The 21,083-nt window shown below is 39.8% G+C and overlaps 1 protein-coding gene across 1 annotated transcript in view; it reads right to left on the bottom strand.

Moving 5' to 3' along the window:
* MTHFD2L (methylenetetrahydrofolate dehydrogenase (NADP+ dependent) 2 like) overlaps positions 1-21,083 on the bottom strand; it is a 147,230-nt gene that overhangs the window by 72,482 nt on the left and 53,665 nt on the right. Inside the window, exon 6 of the mRNA XM_068975452.1 lies at positions 5,147-5,239. Coding sequence (XP_068831553.1) covers positions 5,147-5,239 — 93 coding nt within the window. The remainder of the gene's footprint in view (positions 1-5,146; positions 5,240-21,083) is intronic.

Here is a 21,083-nt window from a genome sequence, read left to right as displayed (position 1 = left end):
TGATTTCCTTTTTTACCTTTTTCTTGTTCAAGCTCATTCTGAGATTTCATCCTTACATTCTGTACTGTCATTTCTCAAACATTATTAAACTTTCTGATACATTACACCCTGCTCCTCCTTCTACTGTTCCTGACTTTTAGATGCAACTGCTTCCATTCATGCTGACATCTTCATTAAGATAACGATCTAGCCCTCCCTGTTCCAGCAACTCTGCTATTAGATCACTATCTCCTTCTTTAATACCCACTGCTAATTGTATTTGTTTATTCCCCACACATGATGATGTGGTCATTTTAGAAATATTTCTTTCTTATCGTCTGGTTCCATGGAATTTCTTTTTTACATTAATTTATACTTTACCATCATTTATCAATATCTACATATTTTACCCTTAAATTCTCCAGGTGTTTATTAAGGGAGTGGAAATGTAGCAGTCTTTAGTTATTTCTTATAATTCTCAATTTTCTTCCCTGAAATTTCCCATTATCCAAATGTTTATTTCTTGGGGATGACAGGAGGGCTTTGTATAGGTCAGTCTTCCAGATTTCAGAATACTTTAGTATCTATTAATAGTTGGAGGCATTAGAACTATAATACAAGGCAGGAGTAAGACATGATCGCATTGCTTTCATTCAAAATGTCTTCTCCCTCAGGATAAGGATGGAGTGTGTCCAACTAGCTGTTTGCAGTAGCTGCACACCTGACTGGCACCCTCTGGTGGTAAGAGGCTATCCTGAGCAGGGTGGCTGCTGCTTATGGAGTCTCCACAGTGGCCTAGCTAGGGGCCTGAGTACCTCCTGGCTTGTTGGATCAGAAGTGAAGAATTAGCCTGTAATGCAAGAGACCTGGGTTAGATCCCTTGGTGGGGAAGATCCTCTGGAGAAAGGAATGGCTACCCACTCCAGTATTCTTGCCTGGAGAATTCCACGGACAGAGGAGCCTGACAGGCTACTGTTCAAGCAGTTGAAAAGAGTCGAACATGACTGATGGACTAACACTTTCACTTGTTCATTTTATATAGGCTTGGCTCCTCCTTAGCATCAATTCTTCTCTTATTTTCCTTTGTCTTTTTCCTGTCTTATTTTTAACCCCTTATATTCAGTGCTGAATTGTTGTTTTTGTTCAGTCACTCAGTCATGTCTGACTCTTTGCAACCCCACGGACTGCAGCACACCAGGATTCCCTGTCCTTCACCATCTCCCGGAGCTTGCTCAAACTCATGTCCATTGAGTCGGTGATGCCATCCAACCATCTCGTCCTCTGTCGTCCCCTTCTCTTCCTGCCCTCAATCTTTCCCAGCATCAGGGTCTTTTCAAATGAGTCAGCTCTTCCCATCAGGTGGCCAAAGTACTGTAGCTTCAGCTTCAGCATCATTCCTTCCAATGAACATTCAGGATTTTTTTTTTTTTTTTTGCTATTTTATTTCATTTTATTTCTTCTGCTTTATGACTAGAAATCAGTATTTTATTTCATTTCATTATCTTATTTCATTTAGTTTTGGCTGCACTGGGTCTTCCTTGCTGTGTGAAGTCTTCTCTCTAGTTGCCATGCAAGGGCTTAGTTGTCCCATGGCATGTGGGATCTTAATTCCCCGACGAGGGACTGAACTCACATCCCCTGCACTGGAAGGTGGATTCTTAACCACTGGACCACCAGGGAAGTCCCAGAAATCAGCGTTTTAGAAGAGGAACAAATGTGTGCGTGTGTATTCGAAACATCAGTGAAGGGATTCAGAGATAAAGATAGACAGATACAGATATAGATACATAAGATGCATAGATAGAGAGACATAGATGATACAGGTATAGACGATATAAGTATAGTTATATAGATATGATATTGGGGTTTCCCAGGTGGCTCAGTGGTAAAGAATCCATCTGCCAATGCAGGAGATGCAAGAGATGTCAGTTCAATCTCTGGGTCAGGAAGATTCCCTGGAGGAGGGCATGGAAACCCACTCCTGTATTCTTGCCTGGAAAATTCCATGAACAGAGGAGCCTGGAGGGCTACAGTCCATAGGGCTGCAGAGAGTCGGACACAACTGAGCTACTGAGCACATAGATATATACATGTAGAAGTAGCTATCACTGGGTTATTATTAGGTCATTCTTTCAACAGCATCTGATTTTGTTAGATTATTCCATAAAAAGAACTATTTATTAATAAAGAATATTTGTTTCTTTACCGAAAGCTTGCCATAAGTACCAGAACCAGAGGAGCAGAAGCCCCCAAGTCTTACTCTGTATGCCTTCCCCAATTCTGCTTCTCATGAAATAATCTGGGCCCAGGTTGGCTCAAGAATGTCTGTCTCCATCAGGACATAAGAGAAAAGCTCCTGATGGAAAACAACTGGAAGGGCAGTGAAGATGGTCTACTTGCTACAGTAACAGAAATCAAGGCGGAGAAGCCTTGCCAATGGTTATTTCTTCAGATTCCTGGGCTCTTCAAAGGGCAAGTATGAGACAGAAGGATCCTTGAAGAGCCGGCACTGACTTCGTTTCTTGGAAGGAGATGGATGTGTCATCAAATCCCGTCTACAGACTTAAAGAGCAGCCCTACCAGGCTCCTCCATCCATGGGATTCTCCAGGCAGGAGTACTTGAGTGGGGTGCCATTGCCTTCTCCGCCAGGGGTGCGTGCTGCTGCTGCTGCATAGTGAGTGATAAACTGTAAATGAACATTCAGGATTGATTTCCTTTAGGATTGACTGGTTTGATCTCCTTGCAGTCCAAGGGACTCTCAAGAGTCTTCTCCAACACCACAGTTTGAAAGCATCAATTCTTAGGTGCTCAGCCTTCTTTATAGTCCAACTCTCACATCCATACATGACTACTGGAAAAAACATAGCTTTGACTAGATGGACTTTTGTCAGCAAAGTAATGTCTCTGGTTTTTAATATGTTGTCTAGCTTTGTCATAGCTTTTCTTTCAAGAAGCAAGCGTATTTTAATTTCATGGCTGCAGACACCATCTGCAGTGATTTTGGATCCCCCCAAATAAATTCTCTCACTGTTTCCATTGCTTTCCCATCTATTTGCCATGAACTGATGGGATGGGATGCCATGATCTTCGTTTTCTGAATGTTGAGTTTTAAGCCAACTTTTTCACTCTCTTCTTTCTCCTTCATCAAAAAGCTTTTTAGTTCACCCTGCCATAAGGGTGGTGTCATCACATATCTGAGGTTATTAATATATCTCCCGGCAATCTTGATTCCAGCTTGTGCTTTATCCAGCTCAGCACTTCACATGATGTACTCTATACAGAAGTTAAACAAGCAGGGTGACAACATACAGCCTTGATGTACTCCTTACCCAGTTTGGAACCAGTCAGTTGTTCCATGTCTGGTTCTATCTGTTGTTTCTCGACCTGAATACAGGTTTCTTGGGAGATAGGCAAGGTGGTCTGGTATTCCCATCTCTTGAAGAATTTTCCACAGTTTGTTGTGATTCACACAGTCAAAGGCTTTAGCATAGTAAATGAAGCAGAAGTTGTTTTTCTGGAACTCTCTTGCTTTTTCTATGATCTAATGGATGTTGGCAATTTTATCTCTTGTTCCTCTGCCTTTTACAAAGTGCTGATTTAAGCCTTTACAAAGGAGCATATGGTGAGTCTATAGAGGAACTCAAGAATGTATACTTGTGACATAAGCTTTGATTTAGTCACGAAGAATGTCAGTGGTTCTGAAAAGAGGATTTTGATCACACATTTGTCATTTTTTATCCAAAAAAAAAAACCATGAACTGAATGAACACTGAGGGATGTTACTCCACTAGAAGAAAATACGCATTTAATGTCATAATTGATAAATGGGAAATGAGGCCAATGGTGAAACAGTCTTTACAAGTTGGTAATACTGGAGCCAACAGCACCTTTTAAAGATAATGTAAATTTCATTCTGTCTAAAGTTAGAGATAAACCAGGAAGATCACTCTAATTTCTCTCTGTTCACCAAATCCGGAGACTGGTGTGTGAATCCTAGTATTTCTAAAAAGGAGTCAGTGTTTGTCTCTGCTAATATATCAGCTGCTGCACAGCTTTTTACTTAATGTTGACCTATGGTATAAAAACTTTTATTGCCTCTTTAAACATCTGATGTCTTATTTATGTCAACTCAGTTCAAAAATTTGCATTTGATATCTCTTGAATATAGTTTTTCAGAAAAACAAGAAATGTGATTAGCTTTACCAGTTTAGTGGTGACTTCATGAAAATGTAATATTTCTATTTTTACACTACAAAGAGGCAAATTACTCCACCTGGAATCATCACATATATATTCTGAGTTCCAGAAGAAGGGTCTATATTATTTAAATGTCAGTTAAACTTGACTGAAACTAACTTAAACTATTATCATTCTCTTCATCAAACTCAATTTTTTCTGGAACTTTTACCCTCCCTTTGTAGTTTGAAAATATTCAACAATTTAACTGTAAAGTCTAGAAATTATCAGTAACATCTAATTGATAAACAAAGTGAAAAATGCCACCATTCAAGCCTTGGATAAAACAAGAAGAGTCACAGTCATCTGTAATGCAGAAATACTATGTGGCAAGAGTAAAGTTAGAAGTGAAGGGTAGAATTCTTTGTATGTTTGAATATAAAACCAATTAAGGGAAAATTGAGATTCATTAAATAGAAGTGCAATAACTATTCTCTCTGTTTCTACTCTTACTGTTCTAGAATCAATTCTCCTTGACACAATATAAGTAATATTTTAAAAACATAAGCCAAACCATATCAATCTTTTGCTCACAGCCATCTTTGGCTTATATGAAAGTCCCTGGAGGGTTTACAAGATCCTACATGAGCTAGCCCTGACTACCTTTTCAACAGCATTTCCTACCAGTCTCCTCTTAACTTATTCATGTTTGGAACCAATTACACCAGTCAAAGTAATTGTCAAAGTACACGTTCATTCTTGTGCTTAATCTGTCATTCCAAAGACTGTTTTGCTTTCCCATAATGAAGTAACAAATGCTAACACAGGCATAATGGACCAGTATCATGACTACCAAAAGACAGAATGGAAGTTAGTTGTACATATACCTAATTCTTCCAAGAAGCTATTCTTATAGACATGTCAGCAACCAGGGAAGGAATTAGTCTGCTGATGTGACATTTCAACAAATAACAGGCACTAAAGGCTTACCTGCAGCAACTATGATAACATCTGCCAACAGAGTATGGATCTTCAGTTGCTCTTTGGGGGTATATCTGTGAGCTATTGTCACAGTTGCATCACCTGGAATGCAGAATAACTTCTATTAGTAATTACCGAGTTTTTTTTTTTTTAATGAGGCTTCAATTCTAGAGGAGTTCCAGTAACATCCTAAGAATAGTAAAATTGCTTTGAAATTGTCAAAACTAGATATAGAAATCTAGTGACTCAAAATATTGCACCCTTCAGTTGACCAGTAGAAAGTCAAATGAGACCAAATGAAGGTATGTGCTGTTCATTATAGGAGATTTGCAAGTAGAGTCCAAGAAACCAAGGATTTTCAAGTTTTATATTGACAGGCCAATACATAGATGCAGGGCATACTCACTGGCTTGATAATAAGATATATAAATATTAAAAGCAACAAAGTAAGTGCAGTGAAAATGGGACAGTGTGCTATGGAAACACAGGTGAGAGATTGATTTGCCTCACTTCATGGCACATTAAAGGGGGAAAAGTGGAAGCAATGACAGGTTTTATTTTTTGGGGCTTCAAAATCACTGTGGGTGGTGATTGTAGACATGAAATTAAAAGATGCTTGCTCCTTGGAAGGAAAGTTATGACCAACCTAGACAGTGTATTAAAAAGCAGAGACATCATTTTGCCTACAAAGGTCCATATGGTCAAAGCTATGGTTTTTCCAGTAGTCACGTATGGATTTGAGAGTTGGACCATAAAGAAGGCTGAAGAATTGAGGCTTTCAAATTGTGGTCCTGGAGAAAGATTCTTGAGAGTCCCTTGGATAGCAAGGAGATCAAACTAGTCAATCGTAAGGGAAATCAACCCTGAATACTCGTTGGAAGGACTGATGCTGAAGCTGAAGCTCCTGTATTTGGCCACCTGATACAAAGAGCTGACTCACTGGAAAAGACCCTGATGCTGGGAAAGACTGAAGGCAAAAGGAGAAGGAGGTAGCAGAGGATGAGATAATTAGATAGCATCACTGACTCAGTGTACATGAATTTGAGCAAACTCCGGGAGAGACTAAAGGACAGGGAAGCCTGGTGTGCTGCAGTCCATGAAGTCACAAAGAGTCAGAAACAACAACAGTTGAGGAGATGTCAAAGAAGGCTTCCTAAAGGAGTCAATACACATTTTTAGCTCATGAAGTATGAACAAGAGTATACTAATCAGGGAAAGAATAAAAGGGCATTACAAGTCAAAAGGATAACAGGAAAAAGTGGATCAACTTTGAAATTATATGTTCAGGAAATGATAACATGGTCTAGGATATAATAGGAAATACTACATGCTTTAATAAAGTGATGTAGGAATAAGAGGAGTTGGCAGTATGGGGGATACCAGAGCTTAATGTGTGAGCCAAGGAAAGGGATTGAGAGAAAGGCAGGGATGAGGGCAGTTAAAGGAAAGACTTCAAGAACTTGGATGTGTTAAACAGGATCTTCTATCTGCTCCTTCCAGATAACATGCAAAATCACACAGTTAATGACAACAACAAAAACTGCATAATCCCTCTTTTTAGCAAAACTAGAAGACATATTTTTCACAGACTCCAAAAATATGTAACAGTACCCAGGTGCAGCAGAGTTAGTATGTACCACACAGGGAGTAAGGCAGAAAGAAGTTCAAACAATAACAACATGGCCAGTAGTGACAGATCTCTGAAAAATGATTACAAAAATATACTTCCTGAAGGTGAAGGAGGTCATAGCAAATTGCAAAATCTCTCTCTCCTATTGCATGTAGGAATAAAGGCAGAAGAAGCCCTCTTGCACCTCGCATAGTTTACAGTGAGTGGTAACACAAAGGCTCAGAGGAGCCGTTTAAGAAGGAAGTGGTTTGATTCTGTGAAGGTGATGAAGAAAAAAAACCTGAAGGCTGCCCAGAATGTCTTCCCCAAACCCTAGCAGAAGTATCTTGCAAACATCATATTCAAGAAAATCCAACTCACTTCATGATAAGTAATCTAAAAAAGGACTTTAAACAGTATCCATAATACTATATAGGGGCTTCCCTGATGGCTCAAGACCTTCTAGACTAACATCCAAAAAGATGTCCTTTTCATTCTAGGGGACTGGAATGCTAAAGTAGGAAGTCAAGAAACACCTGGAGTAACAGGCAAATTTGGCATTGGAGTACAGAACAAAGCAGGGCAAAGACTAATAGAGTTCTGCCAAGAGAACACACTGGTCATAGCAAACACCCTCCTCCAAAAACACAAGAGAAGACTCTACACATGGACATCATCAGATGGTCGACACTGAAATCAGATTGATTATATTCTTTGCAGCCAAAGGTGGAGAAGCTCTATACAGTCAGCAAAAACAAGACCAAGAGCTGACTGTGGCTCAGATCATGAACTCCTTATTACCAAATTCAGACTCAAATTGAAGAAAGTAGGGAAAACCGCTAGAGCATTCAGGTATGACCTAAATCAAATCCCTTATGACTATACAGTGGAAGTGAGAAATAGATTTAAGGGCCAAGATCTGATAGAGTGCCTGAGGAACAATGGATGGAGGTTCGTGTCATTGTAGAAGAGACAGGAATCAAGATCATCCCCAAGAAAAAGAAATGCAAAAAAGCAAAATGGCTGCCTGAGGAGGCCTTACAAATAGCTGTGAGAAGAAAGGAAGTGAAAAGCAAAGGAGAAAAGGAAAGATATACCCATTTGAATGCAGAGTTCCAAAGAATAGCAAGGAGAGATAAGAAAGCTTTCTTCAGCGATCAATGCAAAGAAATAGAGGAAAACTACAGAATGGGAAAGACTAGAGATCTCTTCAAGAAAATTACAGATACCAAGGGAACATTTCATGCAGAGATGAGCACAATAAAGAACAGAAATGGTAGGGACCTAACAGAAGCAGAAGATATTAAGAAGAGGTGGCAAGAATACACGGAAGAACTGTACACAAAAGATCTTCACGACCAAGATAATCACGATGGTGTGATCACTCACCTAGAGCCAGGCATCCTGGAATGTGAAGTCAAGTGGGCCTTAAGAAGCATCACTACGAACAAAACTAGTGGAGGTGATGAAATTCCAGTGGAGCTATTTCAAATCCTGACAGATGATGCTGTGAAAGTGCTGCATTCAATATGCCAGCATATCTGGAAAACTCAGCAGTGGTCACAGGACTGGAAAAGGTCAGTTTTCATTCCAATCCCAAAGAAAGGCAATGCCAAAGAATGTTCAAACCACTGCACAATTGCACTCATCTCACATGCTAAAAGTAATGCTTAAAATTCTCCAAGCCAGGCTTCAGCAATACGTGAACCGTGAACTTCCAGATGTTCAAGCCGGTTTTAGAAAAGGCAGAGGAACCAGAGATCAAATTGCCAACATCCGCTGGATCATTGAAAAAAGCAAGAGAATTCCAGAAAAACATCTACTTCTGCTTTATTGACTATGCCAAAGCCTTTGACTGTGTGGATCACAATAAACTGGAAAATCCTGAAAGAGATGGGCATATCAGGCCACCTGACCTGGCTCTTGAGAAACCTATATGCAGGTCCGGAAGCAACAGTTAGAACTGGACATGGAACAACAGACTGGTTCCAAATAGGAAAAGGAGTACATCAAGGCTGTATATTGTCACTCTGCTTATTTAACTTATATGCAGAGTACATCATGAGAAATGCTGGGCTGGAAGAAGCACAAGCTGGAATCAAGACTGCCAGGAGAAATATCAATCACCTCAAATATGCAGATGACACCACCCTTATGGCAGAAAGTGAAGAAGAACTAAAGAGCCTCTTGATGAAAGTGAAAGTGGAGAGTGAAAAAGTTGGCTTAAAGCTCAACATTCAGAAAACTAAGATCATGGCATCCAGTCCCATCATTTCATGGCAAATAGATGTGGAAACAGTGGAATCAGTGGCTGAATTTATTTTTCTGGGCTCCAAAATCACTGCAGATGGTGACTGCAGCCATGAAATAAAAAGACGTTTACTCCTTGGAAGGAAAGTTATGACCAAATTAGACAGCATATTAAGAAGCAGAGACATTACTTTGCCAACAAAGGTCCATCTAGTCAAGGCTACAGTTTTTCCAGTGGTCATATACAGATGTGAGAGTTGGACTATAAAGAAAGCTGAGTGCCAAAGAATTGATGCTTTTGAACTGTGTTGTTGGAGAAGACTCTTGAGAGTCCCTTGGACTGCAAGGAGATCCAACCAGTCCATCCTAAAGGAGATCAGTCCTGGGTGTTCATTGGAAAGACTGATTTTGAAGCTTAAACTCCAGTACTTTGGCCACCTGATGCAAAGAGATGACTCATTTGAAAAGACCCTGATGCTGGGAAAGATTTGAGGGTGGGAGGAGAAGGGGATGACAGAGGATGAGAAGGTTGGATGGCATCATTGATTTGATGGACATGGGTTTGGGTGAACTCCGGGAGTTGGAGATGGACAGGGAGGCTGGGTGTGCTGCAGTTCATGGGGTCGCAGAGAGTCAGACATGACTGAGCAACTGAACTGAACTGAACTGAAATGATGGCTCACATGGTAAAGAATCTACCTGCAATGCAGCAGACCCAGGTTTGATCCCAGGGTTGGGAAGATCCACTGGAGAAGGCAATGGCAACCCAATCCAGTATTCTTGTCTGGAGAATTCCATGGACAGACTAGCCTGGTGAGCCACAGTCCATGGGGTCACAAAGAGTCGGCTACAACTCAGTCACTAACACTTTCATAATACTATATATACGGATCAGCCCTGGGGAATTTTGATATTAGTGGTTGTTGCATGACTGTACATTTTTCTACATTCATGGAACTAAATACCAAAAAACTGAATTTTACTCTATGCAACTGTTTAAATAAATTTTATTCTATGCAAATGTTTAAGTAAACAAAAATGCCCGCCGCAAGGTCAAAACAGCAAAAAATAATTTTAAGAATTTACCAACAAAGTAATAAACTCAACAGAAAAATGTTATGGAAAAGTTGAATACTATGACCAAACACTATGCCAAACACTTGCTAGAACACATTGTCACTCATAATTCACAATTTGAATGATCAGTGCTTGAGTTACCAAGACAAATAAAATTCATATTAATAGTAAGCTGGATGAAAATATAAAACCTATTCTAGTGTTAAAAAAATCAACTTAGCAATTTTTATTGCTGATTTTAACATAATTTTCCCTGAATAATGATGAATCTTGTTTATGATGGAGTCACTCATTCTTTCTCCAATCATTGCATTGTTAGTCACCCATGCCTGCTTCAATAATTCTGCTCTCTTGACTCCCACAAGACTGAGCTCCTTTTTTCCTCCAAATTCCTTTGCCATTTCTATCCTTTCCTTGTCATCTATTTCCCAAGGTTCTATGATTTTCCATTCCATACCATTTCCCTTGGAACATATGAATGGCTCCTATACCTTTAGAAGTGATATTTCCTCATATGACTTCCAAACAGACTCCATTAACTCTATTCTTATTCTTTTACTCAAGATCTATTTGTCCAAGTGCCACTCATAAATATAAACAGATGATATATGAACTAAAACCCAAATTCCTTCACTCATTGTGTCCTCCTTCATGTCTGCTAGCTGCAAATGCCACTGCATACCTGCTATCCTGCCTATGTTATCTACTCTTAGAATGGCACCACCTTCCTTGGTATTTTCTGCCCAGAAACTTGGCATCATCTATGAAGTCCCTCCTCCCTTCACCATCACCTGGGGTCTAACATCACAAAGTCTAGTTAGAACAGAAGCGGTGTCCTTTGTATCAGTTTTCCTTTCAAAGTCTTGTTCAGTATCTTGCATATACTGAGAGAATTCCCAGTAGCTATTTATTAAACAAACATTATTAAAGACATGTAGTTACTAAAAGTAAGTAAAAGCTGTAAACAATCAACATATGTAAAGTATATGTTTAGAACCATCCCAAGGCACCAGAATTATGAAGCATCCTCCCATCTCTATCTTAATACATTTTTCCTATATTTAGAAAACTTCCCTTAGACGTTAACAGCCCACTCAAGCATTATCTTGTTCCAAATGAGAGACCCCTGGGACTGCCCTGGTGGTCTAGTGGATAAGACTCTATGTTCCCAATGAAGGGGCCTGGGTTCGATCCCTGGTCAGGGAACTAAATCCCACATGTCACAACTAAGCCTGTGTGCTGCAATTGCTGAGCCCACCTGTGGCAAGTAGCCCACCTGTGGTGCACACACCACAGTGAATAGCCTGAGTGCCCTGAGTGCCTCAATGAAGACCCAGCACAGCCAAAAAAATAATAATTAAAAAACCACCAAATGAGAGCATCCCAAATCCTTGCAAAAACCAAAATGAAACCAAAACCTCCCACTTCATCATTACTATTGATTTCATTAAGGAACTGAGAGATACATAGTTCAGTGAATTATATACACATATAATTAACAACCTATAAAGCTTCAAGCAAAAGAAAAAAATGAGATGAATTTCAATCAGCATGGAAAGATCTTTCAGGTAACTCCACTTCTTAATTAATAATATCTAGTTAAATTTTTTTTTTTGACTCCTGAGTGTGGCTAGGAATACTCATGGCAATATCAAAGTGTTTTCTAGACTTGATGGATCAGTTTCTGACTGTTGCACAATCAAACCATAGGAAGGTTTTTAACCTACTATTCATTAGAGTAGATGATGATAGCAAAAGAGAAGTGAACCAAGGGAGTTAAGAATAAATGTGTTCAAATAATGCCTCAGACTATCCTGCATTTGCCCCTGAATACCTGTTCCTGGAGGGACTCCTGTGGTGGTCTGGTGGTCCTGTGGTTAAGAATCCATGCTCCCAATGCAGGGGGACCAGGTTTGATCCCTGATAGAGGAACTAGATCCCACATGCCACAACTCAAGATCCTGCATGCTGCAGCTAGAAGATCGAGCACACCACAACTAAGACTCAGCACAGCCAAATCAATAAAGAAAAAATATTTTGAACATCCCTGGTGGCTCAACTGGTGACAAACATGCCTGCCAGTGCAGGTAGATGCAAGAGATGCAGGTTCGATCCCTGAGTCACGAAGATCCGATGGAGAAGGAAATGGAAACCCACTCCAGTATTCTTGCCTGAAGAATCCAACAGACAGAGGAACCTGGCAGGCTACAGTTCATGGATTCGCAATAAGTTGGACACAATTTAGTGACTAAACAACAGAACCCCGTCCCTCTTCCTGAGAATTAGCTGTCCTAACCCTACTCTTATTTAACCTGTCTTACTCAGCATTGTGAAAATTTTGTCATTTCTGTTTTCAATTCTGGTGTTCCAACACTTTTCTTCAGTGAATCCAGGGCTTGCTGCACCTAGTCATTACTAGTGCCTTAGCTTTTTCCCTAGGATAATCAGAACCAACAAGTTACTGCAGCCACTCCACAGAATGATGCATATCTTTGACACTCAGTCTTATCCTCCTAGTGTGCATATGATAACAGCCTGGGCTCAGGCCTCCTTTTCTCTATCACACAAATCTAGGTAAAAATGTTTTATAAGAAGAATCTTAAGCAACTTTATTGTGCCCAGTGTTTTACATCATATTTGTAAGATATAATAAGAATCAAAGACTGAGGACCTATCTCCTAGAATCATAGAGCTCTGTTAGAACTTAATAATTAGCTGCTGAGCAAGAAATGTTCCTGACTATGTAAGAGTCTGCAGTCAATCAAAAATTGTTCACTGGGAGCCAGCCCCCTGCACAATCTTCTAGGCTATCATTACCTCTGTGATTTATGCAAAATTACAGATTATAGCAAAGGGTTGGTGGTAACTACCACAGAGTGCCAACTGAGGAAATTAATTTTTGATGTTAGAAATGCTAAGACAACACAATATGATTCATTTTAGAGTATCATTTTTTTGTTAAAATTACCTAAATGAGGAATTTATTTTTGTCAGGCATTTCATTTATTCAACAACCAAGAAATAATCCCAGGGCCATGCCAAGTAATGGAGACACACAATTCTCTACTCTCACATAAAAACAGACCTGTGAATCAGAACTGTAATACAGTGTGATAATTCCACATTAAAAGGAGATATAAGTTACAGAACTAGCAGAGAGAACCATGATCTACTCTAGCTAAGAACCACACAGGGGCACTTAAAGCTCTTAGAGACAGATTCTTAATGTGAGCAGGAATTTAGTTTGCTTCTGCTTCAATTCCCTTATGATTTTCCTATCTTTTCCAACTAGTAAATTATTTTCCATAAAAATAATTATGGGTATTGAATTTAGCCCAAACTGTTAGAAAGTCCTTCATATAACAGCAAAACTCGACCTTTTTGCTATGATCCTAGATCTATCTTCCTCAGCAACACAGGGCAAATCTCGTCTTCTTTATCCATGAGGCAAATCTTCAAACCTGTATTTGTTTGTGCCTGCATCAGCAGATGAAGCAAAATGGCAAATCCAGTAGGAGCTAGAATCTCACATGTAGGGTATTGCTTTGTCAGCTTCTCTGGATAAGGGAAAATGGCATCATTCCTGATACATTTAACTTATACCAGGGTCTGGCTTAAGGGAAAAAATCAAGGAAATAGCAAAGAAGGAAAACTTCTTTTTGTCAAGAAGGAAAACTCAGTACTCATCAACAGAACAGCACTAGATAGAAAAATGAAGCCTGAGTTCTGTTTTTGGACAAATGACTCCAGAGGCCTGAAAGTTCTGAATTTGAACATGTATTTCTTTCTCTCTTCATAAGCTGCTATTTTATATCTTTAAGCATGAAACAGAAAAACGAGACCCTTCCTACTAAGAAATGCTCCATGGAAGCTACGTGGGCAGAACCAAAGCATATATGATAAAAACAACCCTTATGTAAGAACTTACTACACAACTAGCACTGTTCTAGTTACACATATCCTCACCAAACACTGTAAGTGTATTTTTGTGAGGTAGAAACTAACATTATTTACATTATATAAATGAGAAAAGTGAGAAAACACAAAGAGCCCATAATTTGTCCAAGGTCATAAATCTATGTAAGAGCCAGAATTCAAACTCATTTAGTCCAGCTCTTGAGGCCAAGCTCCTAGGCACTTCACTGCACAGCCTCCACATGGGACAGAAAGGAAAGCTCAGAGCAGTAGAATCAGAGCTGGCACACACTGTTTTCACTTTGGTCAGCAGAATAGCATTTCTGGGATTATGCTGATACTAGGGAGGCCAGGGAGGGATCTCGATGACACTTCCTTTTCCTTAGGCATAAAGTCTGCCTTCAAATCCCACCCAGAATACACCGGTAGTACTGATGAGAGCACATCTGACGGAAAACATTATGTGCCTCTATCACAAAAAAAGACAGTTTAGGCTTTAATTTTTGTGTGTACTCAGTTGATCTACTGTCTCTGAGTCTTCATGACCCCATGGACTGTGGCCCTACCAGGCTCCTCTGTCCATGACATTTTCCAGGGAGGAATACTGGAGTGGGTTGCCATTTCCTCCTCCAGGGGATCTTGTAAAATAATCTCTAGCCAGTTTTTCCAGGTGGGAAGCAAGGAGATCAAAACAGTCAATCTGAAAGGAAATCAATCCTGAGTATTCATTAGATGCTGAAGCTCCAATACTTTGGTCACCTGATGTGAAGAGCTGACTCATTGGAAAATACCCTGATGCTGGGAAAGATTGAAGGCAGGAGGAGAAGGGGAGGACAGAGGATGAGATGGTTAGATAGGATCACCGACTCAGCAGACATGAGTTTGGGCAGGTTTTGGGAGACGGTAAAAGACAGGGAAACCTGGCACACTGCAATAATGGGGTCGCAAAGAGTTGGACATGACTTAGTGACTGAACAACAACAATTTTCCTAGATCTTAAAATAATATTGTACTCTCTTGGCTCCTGAATTCCATTTACTGTAAGTTTTTTGTTTCAATTTCAGCTGCTTTTTGTTTATTTAAATAACTTTAGATGTAGTTACAAAGCACTCAGATCTAAGCCTTCTTTTCATATTTTAAATGGGCCAGACTTTAACCTGGCATCTGGTCAAGACTAGGCTGGTTTGATTTGCTGTTTATCTGTCTGTCAGTTATTTTTCAAACACTTTGGGTTGCTAGGTGGATGCAAACTAAGGAATATGGTTTCACATTTAGTCAAATACCATTTCAATCTCACTCCTTTTACGTATATCTCAAATTTATTTTGTGAGAAAGAGTATTAGGAAAGACTCACTGAATCATAACCATCTATTGCTCTAGACAATTAGAAAAATCTGCCCCTGGTTTCAGCCAAAAATGATTGAATTTAACTCATGGATTCATCATCCAACAAAGATAATACATAAATGAGCAAATAAATTTATAATAAAAATTTACATAAGAATAAATGCTATGAGTTAAAAAGCACAGAATAAGTGAATAAAGAGCAACAGGATAGGTGCTATTTTGATAAGGTGGTCAGGGACAGCCTGTGGAGATAATATCTGAACAGAAACCAGAAGGAGTGAGGAAATAAATTATATAAATAACTACAAAAAAGAGCACTGTAGGCAAAAGGAAAGCCAAGAGTGAAGATCTGACACGTGGGCAAGTACAGCATGTCCTAGGAAAGCAAAAGGCAGGTGTGGCTGGAGGGCAGTGGGGAAGTTAGGAACGGTGAAGCGAAGTTAGAGTCGCTTTGTGACCCCATGGACCACACAGTCCATGGCACTCTCTGGGCCAGAATACTAGAGTGGGTAGCCTTTCCCTTCTCCAGGGGATCTTCCCAACCTAGGGATCGAACCCAGTCTTCCCATGGAGATAACATCTGAACAGAAACCAGAAGGAGTGAGGAAATAAATTATGCAAATGACTACAAAAAAGAGGATTCTAGGCAAAAGAAAAGCCAAGAGCGAAGATCTGACACGTGGGCAAGTACGGCATGTCCTAGGAAAGCAAAAGGCAGGTGTGCTGGAGGGCAGTGAGGAAGGTAAGCGGTAGGAAGTGAGTAAGGAGACACAGGTCGGATCATGCAATACCTTGCATATGACAGCAAGGGATTTGGCTTCTATTCTGGCATTTTGTTGCTGTGAGTATTATGGGAAGCCACCAATGACTGAGGTACACCACTTGGAAAATAGACTGGATGTGGGAGATGGGACAAAGGCAGATGTAAATTTTATGAAATGTGCACATTTTATAGTGTGAGATAATGGCTTACTGACCTAGGGTCTCACTATTGAATGTGATGAGATCATAGGTATGTTTTGCACAGATTGCTAATGGATAAGATAGGGAATGTGAGAGAGAGAAGTCAAGGATGGCTTGAACAACTAGGTGAATCGATGGTGACATTTACTAAGATGATGAGGACTATGGGGAGTAAAATTAAGAGTGAACATTTGTATTTGGTAATTTTGAGATCCCTGTGGACCATCCAAGTGGAGTTGTCAAGTGGACAGTGGTTACATGGCTGTAGAGCATAGGGGTGATACAGGTGGATTTAAAGTTATGAGGATGGTATTTGCAGAGACATGGATGGACCTAGAGGCTGTCTCACAGAGTGAAATGAGTCACAAAAAGAAAAACAAACATCATATATTAACGCATATATGTGGAATCTAGAAAAATGGTATAGATGAGCTTATTTGCAAAGTATAAATAAAAACATAGAAATAGAGAACAAACATGGATGCCAAAGTAGGGGGAGGGTGGGATGAATTGGGAAATTGGGAGATTGACACATATATGTACTATTGATACTAGGTATAAAATAGATAACTAATGAAAACCTACTGTATGGCACAAGAAGCTTTACCCAAGTGGGAAGGATCCAAAAAAGAGGGGACACATATAACCATATAGCTGATCCACTTTTCTGTACAGCAGAAACTAACACAACACTGTAAAGCAACTATACTATAATAAAAATTAATTTAAAACATTAAAAAATGAAGCTATGAGGCTGGGAAAAAAGTGCCTACAGAATGACTCTGGAATAGGAAGTGAAGTCCTGGACTCATTCCAATGTTTTGAGCTTCATTCTCAATTACTATCATTGTGTTAGATTCTTTTATGAAGCTTTATAAAAAATGCTGATATTCAGATCCTCCTCACAAAGACTCTGATATAATTGTTCTGCATTGGGTTCAGGTGGCTACATTTTTAAAAGCCCTCTGATGATACTAGTGGACAGCTAAGGTTGAGAACACTGGTTTAGAAGTTGGGAAGAAGAGAATGACTCAGAAACTGAGAATCAGAAGAAATGTATGAGTTGAGATCAGAGAAATACATGCCAGTGGTAGCTCTGACCTAAGCTAAACAATGAAAGAAATAACTCTATAAAATATGACCATTTCATTAAATTAAAAAGCATTATGAATATTACTCAGTCCATTCATAGTTCCCTGCTTATAAGGAATTAAGGAGAAATTACTCTTTGGTTTTAATATCAGAAAATGCAGAATATGTTTTATTTATTCTGAGCATGTGTTTATTTTTAATCCTAAAGACAATTAATTGGGTAACTAGTCATTTTGCTTTCCTGCTAAAAAGCTCACAGAATGAAATTACTGACCCTAATACAAAAAGTGTAGTTTAGACCCAATTAAATTCACCAAACATATATTTAGTGACAGTATATAAACCACAGTGTGCTTGGCAAGGGAAAATATCCATGAAGATTTAATGATATGCCTATTTTTAATAGTAGCCTTTATTCATAACTCCATTTTAGTTTCAGGTCTTGTTTCTCCTTTTTCTTAACTATTTCTCATTTGCATTGTGCTTTGCATATTGTTGTGGACCACTTTAAATACTTTTTAGAGCAAGTACACTATAATAGCTAATATGAACTGAACACTGAGTTTCAGGGAAATACAGGAACACAGGGTGCACTCAGGCAATATGATCAGAGCACCTAGTCTCATTAACACTAGGCTCTCCTGCTCCAGGAGTCCAACTTTACTTGTCAAGATTGCAACTATGGGGAGAACAAGTTGCTGGTTACAAATGAAAATATTGGCTTTGGAGTCATATTTTTGGGTTTATTTTCCTATTAATAGGGATAAAATTTGTTAAATCATCCACATGAATCAATTCCCCAGGTGACCAAATTCCTCTTGCTACCAAGCTGCCGGTCAGGATTGATGGTAGTATTCCTGATTGTGAAACAGATTTTAAACTATTAAAAACAAAAAAAAGCAACCAGACCCTCCAAAATCCTAGCCAAAATGAGGTAGCCAACTCAGTCATGGGACAAAGGCTAAGTGTCAGCAGAAGCCAAAGTGTTACCCTTTGCTTTCTAGTTGTTTTGGCTGGGAGATGTGTGTATGAGGTCTATTTTTGCATTTATTTTCTTTCTTCCAAGAATAACAGATGAAAATAAACTGAGGAATCTTACTACAATGTCTGCTTTTGCAAACTTGCTTATAAGGGCATAGTGTTAGTCACTCAGTCATGTCCAACTCTTTGTGACCCCAAAGACTGTAGCCTGCCAGGCCCCTCTGTCCATGCAATGCTCTGGGGAAGAATACTGGAGTGAATTGCCATATCTTTCTCCAGGGGACACCACAACCTGGGGATCGAACCTGGGTCTCCTGCCTTGTAGGCAGGTTCTTTACCATCTGAGCTACCAGGAAAGCCTTAAAAGATCATGCTGCTGCTGCTGCTAAGTCGCTTCAGTCGTGTCTGACTCTGTGCGACCCCATAGACGGCGGCCCACCCAGCTCTCCCGTCCCTGGGATTCTCCAGGCAAGAATACTGGAGTGGGTTGCCATTTCCTTCTCCTATGCATGAAAGTGAAAAGTTAAAGTGAAGTCGTGTCCGACTCCTAGCGATCCCATGGACTGCAGCCCACCAGGCTCCTCCATCCATGGGACCTTCCCGGCAAGAGTACTGGAGTGGGTTGCCATTGACCATAGACTAATGCTAAATAAGTTTTCTCAAGGTCCTGAAATTAAGAGTGAAAAATGCAGATATCTTGAAGAACATCCTGCTTATTGCCCTATTCATCCTTTGTGTGGAAAAAGGCTAGATCTCTGGGGTGTATCAGTACATATATAGCAAATATATAGATACAAATATGGCAACTATAAATATACATTCAGTTCAGTTCAGCTCAGTTACTCAGTCGTGTCCAACTCTTTGCGACCCCATGTACTGCAGCACGCCAGGCCTCCCTGTCTATCACCAACTCTCAGAGCTTACTCAAATTCATGTCCATCAAGTCAGTGATGCCATCCAACCATCTCATCCTCTGTCATCCCCTTCTCCTCCCGCCTTCAATCTTTCCCAGCATCAGGGTCTTTTCTAGTGATTCAGTTCTTCGCATCAGGTGGCCAAAATATTCAAGTTTCAGCTTCAACATCAGTCCTTCTGATGAATATTCTGGACTGATCTCCTGGAGGAAAGACTAGTTGGATCTCCTTGTAGTCCAAGGGACTCTCAAGAGTGTTCTCCAACACCACAGTTCAAAAGTATCAATTATTCGGTGCTCAGCTTTCTTTATACTCCAACTCTCACATCCATACATGACTACTAGAAAAACCCTAACTTTGACTAGATGGACCTTTGTTGGCAAAGTAATGTCTCTGCTTTTTAACATCCTGTCTAGGTTGATCATAGCTTCTCTTCCAAGGAGCAAGTATATTTTCATTTAATGGCTGCAGTCACCATCTGCAGTGATTTTGGAGCCCCTCAAAATAAAGTCTCTGTTTTCATTGTTTCCCCATCTATTTGTCATTAAGTGATTGGACTGGATGTCATGATGTTAGTTTTCTGAATGTTGAGCTTTAAGCCAACTTTTTCACTCTCCTCTTTAATGTTCATCAAGGGGCTCTTTAGCTCTTCTTTGCTTTCTGCCATAATGGTGGTGTCATCTGCATATCTGAGGTTATTGATATTTCTTCCGGCAATCTCGATTCCAGCTTGCGCTTCATCCAGCCCAGCATTTCCCATGATGTACTCTGCATGTAAGTTAAGCAGGGTGACAATATACATCCTTGACGTACTCCTTTCCTGATTTGGAACCAGTCTTGTTGCTCATGTCTAGTTGTAACTGTTGCTTCTTGACCTGCATACAGATTTCCCAGGAGGCAGGTCAGGTGGTCTGGTATTCCCATCTCTTTCAGAATTTTCCACAGTTTGTTGTGATTCACACAGTCAAAGGCGTTGGGACATTCAATAAAGCAGAAGTAGATGTTTTTCTGGAACTCTCTTGCTTTTTCGATGATCCAATGAATGTTGGCAATTTGATCTCTGGTTCCTCTGCCTTTTCTAAATGTAGCTTGAACATACGGAATTTCACGGTTCACATACTGTTGAAGCCTGGCTTGGAGAATTTTGAGCATTACTTTGCTAGTGTGTGAGATGAGAGCAATTGTGCAGTAGCTTGAGCATTCTTTGGCATTGCCTTTCTTCGGGATTAGAATGAAACTGACCTTTTCCAGTCCTGTGGCCACTGCTGAGTTTTCAAAATTTGCTGGCATATTGAGTGCAGCACTTTCACAGCATCATCTTTTAGGATTTGCAGTAGCTAAACTGGAATTCTATCACCTCCACTAGCTTTGTTTGTAGTGATGTTTCCTAAGGCCCAATTGACTTTGCATTCCAGGATGTATATAAATATACATATATAGATTTATATTGTTTCAGAAAAACAACTTCCAGGGTCAAATACCAAAGACTTTTACTCTCTCAGAGTTTCACAATGCTCACTATATTAAAGGCTATATTATATGACTATATTCACAGTCGAGATATATGTTTGATTTTGTTTAACACAGATTTCCCAGACTTATTTGACTAATTTTTGTCCCTTCAAAAAAAAATTAGCCAGCAACCAGTGTCAGTCTCTCAGTTGTGTCTGACTCTTTGTGACCCCATGGACTATAGCCTGCCAGGCTCCTCAGTTCAAGGAATTCTCCTGGCAAGAACACTGGAGTGGGTTACCAGGGGATCTTCCCAACCCAGGGATCGAAACCAGATCTCTCGCAA

Source organism: Capricornis sumatraensis, chromosome 7 (genome assembly GCF_032405125.1).
Source record: "Capricornis sumatraensis isolate serow.1 chromosome 7, serow.2, whole genome shotgun sequence".
In the NCBI taxonomy this organism is placed as follows: Eukaryota; Metazoa; Chordata; class Mammalia; order Artiodactyla; family Bovidae; genus Capricornis; species Capricornis sumatraensis.
This window is presented reverse-complemented; position numbering and strand designations above follow the sequence as displayed.